The sequence below is a fragment of the Mchenga conophoros genome, linkage group LG17 (genome assembly GCF_057382185.1).
Source record: "Mchenga conophoros isolate Kocher_MC1m ecotype Shallow Benthic linkage group LG17, M_conophoros_male_GT1.1, whole genome shotgun sequence".
Lineage (NCBI taxonomy): Eukaryota > Metazoa > Chordata > Actinopteri > Cichliformes > Cichlidae > Mchenga > Mchenga conophoros.
This window is the reverse complement of record NC_140542.1, coordinates 34,817,269-34,828,885: the sequence shown is the minus strand read 5'-3', so window position 1 is coordinate 34,828,885 and position 11,617 is coordinate 34,817,269. Positions and strand designations below refer to the sequence as shown.

The 11,617-nt window shown below is 40.9% G+C and overlaps 1 protein-coding gene across 4 annotated transcripts in view; it reads left to right on the top strand.

Annotated features, from left to right (window-relative positions):
- ahcyl2b (adenosylhomocysteinase like 2b) overlaps nt 1-11,617 on the top strand; it is a 49,418-nt gene that overhangs the window by 32,987 nt on the left and 4,814 nt on the right. For all 4 annotated transcript variants that reach the window (XM_085250775.1, XM_085250777.1, XM_085250778.1 and 1 more), the window contains exons 2-13: nt 744-852; nt 4,434-4,577; nt 4,860-4,960; nt 5,056-5,158; nt 5,316-5,410; nt 5,650-5,756; nt 7,233-7,349; nt 7,520-7,583; nt 8,635-8,723; nt 8,806-8,876; nt 9,678-9,772; nt 11,243-11,341. In XM_085250775.1, the coding sequence (XP_085106901.1) occupies nt 744-852; nt 4,434-4,577; nt 4,860-4,960; nt 5,056-5,158; nt 5,316-5,410; nt 5,650-5,756; nt 7,233-7,349; nt 7,520-7,583; nt 8,635-8,723; nt 8,806-8,876; nt 9,678-9,772; nt 11,243-11,341 (1,194 nt within the window). The remainder of the gene's footprint in view (nt 1-743; nt 853-4,433; nt 4,578-4,859; nt 4,961-5,055; nt 5,159-5,315; nt 5,411-5,649; nt 5,757-7,232; nt 7,350-7,519; nt 7,584-8,634; nt 8,724-8,805; nt 8,877-9,677; nt 9,773-11,242; nt 11,342-11,617) is intronic.

Genomic DNA, 11,617 nt, shown 5'->3' with positions numbered 1-11,617 from the left:
TGTGCAACATCCATTAGACATCCATGTGGCAATGTAAAAGCCTTTCTTTCTATGAATTTATGGACACCATTATTGCTCATTTAATAAAAGCAACCTGACTAATAAAAAGAGGTTTTAATGCATATACACACACACACTGGCAGTTTTTGTTCTTGTCGTGTGGCTTTATTGTAGGAATAAGTCAGCCATTCATGTGCTGTAATATTATCACTGGATGAATTATGATGCACCAAGTCATTGGCTTTGATGCAACACTGAAAGATAGGCTCATGGTCAGTTTAGTGTCCTGAAAGCGGCAAATAGCCAAACACATCCCGCTCATTTTCACAGAACCAGAATGAACTGGTGCACCTCGCGTGGCCTTGTCACTGCTTGATAATAGCCTCATTGTCTCTTTTATCTTTCAGAGTCAGAGTGAACTCAAAGGCAGTCTCCCTCCTCAGAGACTATAGTGAACTTGTTCTCTCTCTGTTTATTGCCTGTCTTATTTATCTATTTTATTGATCTTCTCTTATCTGTAAAACATTTTTCACTCAGGATAGCATTCTCTTAATCACGAGCTTAACATGAACCTAGAGTAACCTGAGCTAAAAAGCAATCAGTTTATTAAAGATGCAAAGTTTTCTTTTCCTGGCTTTCAAATTGCTTTGTGAGTCCTGTTTGTGAATAGTTTTATTTAAATACATTTTTCAAAGCTCAATTCAGATTGCCTGAATGTTTCTGCTCTCCTTCTCCACCAACAGATCCAGTTTGCAGACCAGAAACAGGAGTTCAACAAGCGTCCCTCCAAGATCGGACGGCGCTCTCTGTCCCGCTCCATCTCCCAGTCCTCCACAGACAGCTACAGCTCAGGTAAACAGACAGATTTTATGTTTGGGTGACTCATCCTGATTATGATAGCTATTATTTTTGGTGTCAGTGTGCTCACAGTAATGTCTTGTCATCGACTCAAGTAACATTATTCTTACCTGCTCAGCTCCACTCTTCTCAGTTTGTGTCCTCATGAAACAAAGAGCACAGGAGTGAGACTTGAAAGTTGGTAGCATGGTAGAGGCTCTCACACTGAGCCAAATAAAGTCGGCCTTGTTGGGAAGTTGCGAGCAGTGGTGGAAGAAACGCTGAACAAAATATAGCAGGGCCGTGCAAGCCTTGTTGGCACAGACATCTAAGACTAAAGCAGTGTCTTTACAGCACAAAGTAAATAGACTAAAATGACCTGTTTGTTTAAGTATATAGTGCAGACTTCATCACAGTGTCTCTCTTTCGCCATACCTGCATTCCTGTCTTAAACTATAGCCTGTTACTCAATCACTTTACCTTGCTGCTTATCTGATATTCCAGGGGGATGTTAAATTTTCCATTGAGTTCCACCTGGATGAATGGTTGACTGGACTTATCTACCACTTCTGTCCTTGTGTTTCTAGCACTCTTTCTCACACTCAGACCCTGGGTTTATGTGAAACTGTGGGCCCTGTGTTAGAGGATTAGCAGGTGCTGAAGCATTGGGTGTGGCTGAAACCAAATAGGATGGGAGAGCCAAACCATCGCCCTATTGGTGATTAACTGGAAAGCTGGTAAAGATAAATATGCCAATAGTCTAAAAAGAGTTTTAGCTGGCAGCTAGTATCAGCAACTGTAAGGTGTAGTTTTATGTCTTACAGTACAAGTTTCATTGTATGTATAGATAAGGGGTTTCTTTGTTTTGTAAATTTGGTTTAAGTATGCATTGTCATGATGTTATGATTTTCTTTGGGAGTAACCAGGAGAGACAGGCTGAGTGATTTGGAGACAATACACTCTGTGTATGATTAGTTTAAGTTCAAGCTGCAACGATTTATCGAGTAACTAGGAAAAACGTGGTTGTTTAAAAAATGTTTTTTTAATCTTTTGCTTTCTTTCATCCAGAATTAATTTAACGAATAAAAGCACATAAGGTGGTTAAAGTTAGGAGTAAACGAGTCACACTGATGATGTAGAGGTCTCAAATACTCATCACTAATATAACTGATAGCTGTAGCCATAGTTTGAGTAGATTGATGCAACACTCCTGTATATTTGGAAATGGTTAACATGGCTCTGCTCAAATACCACAGAAAACAAGAAGGGACAAGGGAGCAAAGGTTCTTTATAAATCGGTCACTATAATCCTGGCTTTCCTTTCCTTCTCAGTTATCAGTCGTTTTTAAATGCGATATTGCATAAGCCACTTGGACTCGGGCTCTTTTGATGTCCTGCTGTGTGTCAGAGTCACGGGCCACATAACTTTAAACGACACCATTTAACATGATGAATTAATCTGCATGATGGCGCTAGGACAGACAGATGGATGGCAAACGGACACATGGACTGTCAGTCAGTATTAGTGCATGTGCATAATGGATCCCTCAGGTCAGGGGTGCAAAAGAAGAAGAAAAGCCCCTGCATCAGTACTTTTATTCAGAGAAGATGAGGCGTTTCGGCTCTGTAACTTCCCACTGGCACATTTGCAGACAGCTCTGTGTTTTCATAGGCGCTTGTTGGGGTCAGCTGAGAAGGCGACATTGTGTTTCTTTCCCTTTCTTTCTTCCTGTTTGAGACATTAAGTTGTCTTAAAAAAAAATCAGCTCTGAATTTCATTTTTAGCTCCAAACTGCACACTTGTGCACTTTTCTCTGGTGTGTGATTTGGATCTATCCCAGTCTCCTACCACTAAATCATAACTTCTTTTTTCTTTCTTTTCACTTTGTTTTTTTTTCTTCTCCAGCACAGCGCTTTATCTCCCCTCCTAACCAGCTCAAGAGTCCCCAGGAACCTCTCGCTCCTGCCTCGGGCTTTCACATCACCACTTAAAAAAATGATCTGCATTTTCTTCAAGATATTGAGATAATGAGGAGTGCACTTAGTCTGCTTTTATTTCATTCAGCAGGCGTCTCTGTCACACATCTTTGGATCCCTGTGTTAACACCTTAATCACTATGAACTCCTTGACATGTTTCAGAGCCTGGTTTCAGACTCCAGTACAGAATCCTTGTGCTGCTTTTTTTCCCCCGCTCTTCCTCCTCGGCTGATTCCCTGTCTTTTCCTCATAATTCCCTCACTGGAGTGATTCTGATTTCTCTGATGGCTCCCACAGTACAGAGACTACAGCAAGCACCAGTCACACAGCTTCCCCCGAACCACTTTAGTTTAGGATCCTTTGATTAGGGTTCTTTTTAAAGCTGGTGGTCCTAGTCTGTAAAGCAGAACCAACACATTTACAGTACATTGTAAATAATGTCATGACAGTACAGGTTCCAGGTAAAGTTAACATGTAGCTGAAGTTTATAGCCACTGTAAAGCAGATCGAGGCTAAGGCTTCTTAGTTTGGATGTTTTTAAGCTTTTTTAGATTTTGTGTTTCTTGAGAAGAATTTCATCATGCAAAACCTTTTTCCCCTCACCTGGTTTTGTCCCAACGTGTTTTGGAAGTAGGACGGAAGGGTATTTTTTTTTCATTGATAGATGATTTGTTTTTCAGTTTTGGGCATTTAGATTGTTTTTTTTTTTTATTTATTTATTTATTTTTATTATTATTTCAAATCAACTCACTAATCATGTTTTACTTCATCAGCTTTTACCTGATTTAGGCACTCTGCATAGAATTTCATAGATTTTCCCAAAGAAGGCCAGGTTAAAAAAAAAAAAAAAAATCTTTGGAACGTTCTCTAAGGATATCATTTACATGTACAGCCAAAAACACAGCACAGACATTGTCTTGAATTCATGGGTGTTACCCCCGGACATGAGGTGACGCTATTGTTAATCAATATCGATTGCTTGTAATGAACTAAAACTTGAAGAATTGGATTCGGGATATCCTCTTACACCCTCAAACCTTTGTTTTCCTGTCTGCACTTAAAGGCGTGTGTGATGTTGGCATCATGCACCATTTGTACTCATGGAGGAGTACACCCTGTGCACCTCCATGTATAGAAATGTACAGTACATTTGAAACCACACAATAATGCAAAGTGCAGACTGTGCATATGACTGTTTATATCACAGGTCCAGTGATACTACTCAAACATGTTTTCTTTTTATATCCAAGTGTAAATACTTAAGTCCAATAACATCCTGTGTTTACTTTCTGCTTCAGTCAGAGGTGATAAAGCTGCTAGTTTTGCTCTTAGTGGGAAAAGTTTGGCTGGCAGCTCTATGATAAATTAAAGCCTGTGGTGCCTGAAATCTGTAGGCTAACAAATTCAAGTTGCACATTTGAGTTTAATGTATTCTGATGAAACCAGAGGCTGAGAGAATCCATGTTTAGGTACAGAATACATTCAGTGTATTCTGTACTTAAACATGGATTCACAGTTTACAACTTTTTTTTGTTTTGTTTTTGGTTACAGCGGCAATATTTTGCCTCCTATGTGATGTGTTGACATGCTGACAATGCCTGTGTGTGTTTGTTTGCAGCGGCATCATACACGGACAGCTCTGATGACGAGACATCTCCTCGTGACAAACAGCAGAAAAACTCCAAGGGCAACGGCGACTTCTGCATCAAAAACATCAAACAGGCCGACTTCGGCCGCAGAGAGATCGAGATAGCTGAGCAAGGTGAACCAGCGGGCAGTAGCTTTAAAAACTGGGAACTGAGCTAAATACCAAACTGCTGTTATGACCACCATTTAAAATCAAACTCAATGTATTTCATTGACATTACTCTCTAATTACCTAGCAGAGAGCCTCGCTCATCGAGCTACTCCACCGCACGAGGCGATGGATTAGTTTTGAAGTATTAGGAGGATTAAATGATGGGAATTCCTTAATCATCCAGATCAATCCTGTATATCCACTTATGTGTATTTGTGTGTATGTGTGTGTTTCCTTTTCTTTCAGAGATGCCAGCACTGATGGCTCTGAGGAAGCGAGCCCAGGGGGAAAAACCCCTCGCTGGTGCCAAGATTGTGGGCTGCACCCACATCACTGCCCAGACTGCTGTAAGTAGTAGCAGTGCAAAACACTCACACACACTTGTTTATTTTTCTCTTCTGCCACGACGAAAACTCAAACTTGACCCTCGTCTTCTCCCAAGGTGCTGATGGAGACTCTGTCAGCTCTGGGCGCTCAGTGCAGATGGGCAGCATGCAACATCTACTCCACCCAGAATGAGGTGGCAGCTGCCCTGGCAGAGGGAGGTGAGGCTCAGTGTTCCCATGTGGTGACACCTGACCTTTTCTTCTCTCTTTTTTGCTGCCTAAAATATTAATGCGCTCGCTTTTCCCTTCATGGTCACATCCATTGTTATTCATACACTCGTATGCAATATGTATTCAACGCTTCCTCTCTTTGTAGGTTTCAGTGTATTTGCGTGGAAGGGAGAATCAGAGGACGACTTCTGGTGGTGCATCGACCGCTGTGTCAATGTGGAAGGCTGGCAGCCCAACATGGTAGCACACCTACATATCTAAATAAAGCTTATTACAGAAAAGTTGCCTCTGTGGTTTTTACATCAAACATCAATCATTGGTAGGCCATTCATCTGTTGTGTAGTAGGTATTTAAATGTATTTTTACGTGATGATTGTCTACCACTGTGGCTAGAAGTGAAGAAAGGGGCATTCATTATATCAGATAATTTGTTCTGCATATTCAAACATAGAAAACTTATCTTTCTGATTTCTCGTCAGATCTTGGATGACGGTGGTGACCTGACTCACTGGATTTATAAAAAATATCCCAGCATGTTCAAGAAGATCAAGGGCATAGTAGAGGAGAGCGTTACTGGTGTGCACAGGTAGGACGTGGTGTCTTTTTAGTTTAGTTTTTGTTTTTGTGTGTGTGTGTGTGTGTGTGTGTGTGTGTGTGTGTGTGTGTGTGTCATAAACGTCGATTGATCCGTTCTGATTCAACACACGAGATCCCTTTATGGTCCACTGGTTGTCCGTTCTGTATGTGTACTGAAGTCAAATCAGGTGTTTGTACATGTTGTGGGGAGATGTGATTCTGACCAATTCACACAACGTTTAAGCCGACTTGGAGCAAGGAGTGTTCGGTCACACACAGGAGAACCATAGCCTGAGAGTGTCTGCACGTTTTCCTGAGTGGATTCAGAGGAAAACCGTCCAGCTTGTAGAGCAGGACGGTTTGAGAGCCTGCACCTCTCTCTGTTACTAAGGAAATATAGAAATGAAGACATCAATAGAATCGTATTCATCAGTTCCCCTTATTAATTCTGGGTCAGTCTCTGAGTTTGGAAAAGGAGGCCTGCACAGGTTTTCAGAGTCGATGGTTGACATTAGAAAAAAAGGCTTGCATTTGTTTTGCACGTGCAAACACTCCCTGTTTAGCCAAAATAGGGTTGATCCCAAAAAACTGGATTCAGAGGAATTGATGAGGTTTTTGATTTTAGCTCGTTTTCACGGGAGAATGTTGTGCAAGAAGCCTTCCTTGCATCTTTGTTGCATGCAAAGACTCCCCATCTGTCGGTGGGCTTCTCTGCGCCAGCAGCCGCAGCAGCAGGTTGCCCTGGGTTCTGGCTTCAGCTTCACCGGGGAAAGGATGGTGCCTGCAGGCACTATAGTCGTCCTATAGAGAGAGAAAAAACGTCCGAACAACCTGCTCTCACTAGTTTGGCATGCTGGGGTTTTGTGCTTACATGTGGTCTGTGTGATAATATTTAATGCTGATCTTGTTTGTTTGGTGTTTTGTTTTTTAAATCACAGCTATGAGAAATATGCATTCATGCTGTGTAAGCATGAATGCGCTAACCAGCTAGCCCATTATTAGTGCAGTCGTCTTGGAGATGCATGTCAATGAATTTTAGGGCTGAGCTTGTGATTGAGCCCCAGTGGGAGGGGGTTATTTGTTTAGATGAGGAGTACAGCATCTACCTCCAGATGAATGAGACATTCCACCTTTAGGTAGATAAAACCAGGTGCTGTAAGTGTGTCTGTTAATGTGCTGGTTTGTGTATTTATTTCTCACTGAAGAAGTGTTTACATAATCTGTGGTGTGCCAACATCACCATCTAGTGGTGAATATGTTCTCCACTGTATATTTGTGGCATGGTAGCAAAATTTCAACTTCATTTGCGCAAATAGAAACACATCAGTTAAATCTAAATGATAAAACAAATCCTTTCAAAGATTTAAGCAGCAGCTTCTCCTGTCAGGATTAATTTGCCACCTTTCTTCCAGTCATTGAATTAAGAGACATGATTGTATTCTGATGTAAAGTTTAAATGTTTTTTGGTGTGTGTTTGTGTGTGCAGGTTATATCAGCTGTCCAAGGCCGGGAAACTCTGCGTTCCAGCCATGAATGTCAACGATTCAGTCACCAAGCAGAAATTTGACAACCTGTACTGCTGCAGAGAGTCCATCTTAGACGGGTAGGAAATGCTCTCCTGTTGAACCTTGTTAGAATTATAAAACAGGCCAAGTTTTTTGTTTCTAATAACATGCATTGCTGCAAGGTGTATACACCCGCATCCAGTCTGCTCCAAACAGTGTGAATAAATATTGGGTCGCCTGTGTGTTATAACAGTGTTTCTGTCCTCAGCCTGAAGAGGACTACTGACGTCATGTTTGGAGGCAAACAGGTGGTGGTGTGTGGATATGGAGAGGTAAGGCCACCGTCCTCGTCACGCACCTTTCTTGTTCACACAGTGATGCAAACACTGAAGCCTTGTCCTGTCTCCTGTGAGTTCGCTTATGCACATGAACAGATTTCAATGTAGCACGACAAGTTAGATAATTGTTGTCAGCCTTTTTGAGGCATCTAAGTAAGGATGGGGTTTTGCTAAGGCCGTGGCAATTAAATTTGTAAAAGGCTGGCTTGAACTTGATTAATACAGAACAAGCCACCAGAGAGTTTTGTGCTAATAGAACATCCAAGTGATGGTAGCAGAGGCCAGCTGCTGTGGATTTTTTTTTTTTTTTTTTAAAAAAGTACATAAATTTCTTTAAACCTTTTCTTTCTTTCTTTCTTTTTTTTTTTTTTCTTTTTCTTTGCTTTGGGTTTAAATTAAAACCTAACGGGGCTAATGTGTCAGTGTACAGTAGGAGGTCTTTTCTTTGAACCCAAGTGCTTAACTTACTGAGACACGATTGAATGAATTCTAAGTGCGCCTTGTGGTCAACGCTGTGTACCATAGTTGCTATTAAACTGGAACACGCTTCAAAACATAGCCCTTAGTTTTGACCTTTTTGTGTGTAACAGAGGACTTCGAGTAAAATTAAAATGTATGAGGTTTTAAAATGGTAAAAAGATTACTTCAAATTACTCCTATGTTAGTGCTTTGTCGTGGCGTAAGTAATCTGTCCTCTTCAGAGGATTTGGGGTCAAATTGTGGCCTGCATACTGACAAATGCAACCCAGTCAAGTAGGACGTACTGGTATTTATTTAATATAATATATTACTACTGAGTCACACTAAATGGACAGCAGTGCTACAAAATAGGTGGTTTGATCCTTGTTGCTTCCACGTGGCTCCTATTGTGTGACTGGTTGATTAAGAAACACGTCGTTTTCAGTTCTTTTTCTAAATAGTGAAATAGTGTGCACACTTAACACACTACATTCACTCAAACAGAAGCATCATGGACAGTTTCTGCATGTGATATGGGTTTATGTCCTTTGTGTTAACTCCATTTGTACTTTTTTTCTCTCCTCAGGTTGGAAAAGGCTGCTGCGCTGCCCTCAAAGCAATGGGCTCCATCGTCTACGTCACAGAGATCGACCCCATCTGTGCCTTGCAGGCCTGGTGAGACTTCTTCAGCTCTTGTTCTTCCTTTGTTGCCGTTGATGCTGCATTCATCTTACACACTTTCTTTAACCAACCGTAGCATGGACGGCTTCAGGCTGGTGAAACTCACCGAAGTCATCAGACAAGTGGATATCGTCATTACCTGCACAGGTTGGTTCAGCCGCTGTCCTTATCTGACAAGAAGAAACACAATGCAAAGAGAAATCCAGCTTAGATGTTGCATGTTAGGAGGATACAAAACATAAAGCAGTCCCTGGTATCATTCATTCAGGGTGCCTAAACGGATAATAAGTCCTTGTAATCAGTCTGCAGCAGCTACTAATAAAGTTCTTAACTCAGCAGCCAGCAAGTTGAGCGCTTGAAGCAGAGAATTACTCGCCCTCTCAGCTTCATTAGTCGGTGCTGCTGGCAGGCGAGCTGCAGAGGTCTGTCCTTAGGTGGAAATGGCAAAGATAACAGCAAAGATAATAAAAGGATTTGTGGCCTCAATAAAGTTCAAGAGTGTTGTGAAATAAAAGAAACAAATATATTAAAACACGCTGTCATAACTCTTATCTCACACATACACACAGCAGTCTCTTTGTTTGGTTTTTATTCACCTCTATCACGTCTGTTTTTTATTGCTTAGTAAAAGATTTTAGCTTGTTTTGATCTAAATAGATAAATACAAAACCATTTAAAATGCTCTATGTAGACAGGTGAGACTCTAAACTAAATTACATTCCCTAATTAACTTTGTTCAAGTCGTGCGATAAGTAATTAAATCATGAGCGATAAGGGCAATCCTCCTCCTTTTCCCCCCAGTACATAGATTTCAGAAAACCTGTTCAGTCCCTTTACAGCGTCGTATTTGATTAAAACCTCACGTACAGCCGAGCCTCTTTCCTTCCTCTGGAGATTTTTGCTTCCTCAACGTTTCTCTCTGTTCTTTGTGTCCTCTCCCCTCATCAGGCAATAAGAACGTTGTGGTGAGAGAGAACCTCGACCGCATGAAGAACGGCTGCATCGTCTGCAACATGGGACATTCCAACACTGAGATCGATGTGGTCAGTTGCCAGTTTGCACGAGGTCTAAATTGTAGTCATCTCATCAGATTTAGGCGTGTTAAAACACTGCCACTAGTTATCATTTTGGAAGACTGAACTACTCGATCGAGACTGTAAAAGATTTCTGCTCCCCTGTTAAATGTCCTCACGTCTGTAAAGCTTGACCTGGGGCAGTGATTGCTCATTGTTGTCATGGTAGCAGTCGACGTAGACTTGAGTAAGTGTGGCGTCAGTAAAAGGTCTGATCTATAACCTGCTGTTACACTCAGAAATAAACAAGACTGACAGATGGATAGTTAGTTTCCTAGAAAAACAGGAAAAATATGGAGCTGCCACTAGCCTTTCTTTGGTTACGTAATGCAAAAACTAGCAGACCTTTACAAGCTTTCAAACCATAAAGATTGTTAAGCTTTTATCCAGGGCAGCCATGAATCTTTGTCTTTGAAATACACATTTACCAATAAAAAAACCCCATAAAAATAAATCATTAAGTATCACCAGTCACATGCATGCAAGAACTTGCACCACACAGTGTAACTATCTTTGACCCATGTACACAATGAAATCAACCTGTGCAGCTGCATGTTTAAGATATTTGCTTCAGTACAAAAGGCTGTACCAGCAGAACACTTCAGAAAGATGCTTAATCATCTTCATATACAGAGATGAGCGGTTTAGGCTAATGTTAACAACAAATAGTGGATGGATGTCACATGTGCAGCTTTCTTTTTTACTTCCTTAATGTTTCAATGATGCTTTAAGCCTGTTTCAAGTGTGTAGCAGCAAAACGAGATTAATTTGTTGCCTTAACCTTAAGTTATTATAAGTTTCCCTGTTGTTTACGGAATCTTTTCAGGTCATTCATTTAGAGTTTACAGTACACTTGTGGAAATTGTGAAGATAAAAATCAAGAGGCTAGCCAGTCTGTGCGATAAGTCTGCTGGAATGGAAAGATAAGTTTAATGAGAGATGGCTGGACGTGGCGTTAACAAGAAACTTTTATTTCCTTTTTTCATTTTGACTTATTGTTCATTTCAACCAGTTAACACAAAAATCATATTTTCATATTTATTATGGGTGTGCTTTAAACATTCCAATCTACACCTCATATAAAATGATAATAAAGGTCTCAAAATGTCTTGTGAAACTTTTGTACTTGCAGACACCGGATGCACACTTTACCACTACTGTTAGTACCTTTATCAGTCTGTAACAGGCTAATAAAGCTTTCTGGTCATTAAAGATTGTACAGAAGTGTTTAGAAATTGGAACAAAGGGCAACGTGAGGATGTTTCAAAATCAGTAATAACAATGGGTGATGGACAAAGGAAATGGTTCATATGAAAGGAAGCTCTGAGTCACTCCAGTCCTGGAAATGAAGCGTGCTCAGTCAACATATGACTCGTGATGAGATGTCATAGAGCAAACAGCCAAATACAAATAACCGATGATGTCGTTTCTTCCTTATAGGCAAGTCTGCGGACTCCTGAACTCACCTGGGAGAGAGTGCGCTCTCAGGTGGACCACGTAATCTGGCCTGATGGAAAGAGGATAGTCCTGCTGGCAGAGGTAAACACACCCAGCCACGCGTCTTCCTTCTAATCCTGGTGTCTAATTGGCATCAGTTCAGTCCGGGGTACAACAACAGGCAACTAGACATTTTTGGTGTGATGATGTTGATAATATGTCCATATTTAAATAAATGGTTGCCATAAAGTGATTCATGGTGCTGCGATACAAAAACAGAATGTAAAATCCTAGAAGAAAACTTTTACTTTATTTAGAGAGCTGGATATTCCACTTTTCATTCTTTCATTCTCTTAAGCACCTCTTTGTGTAACTGGA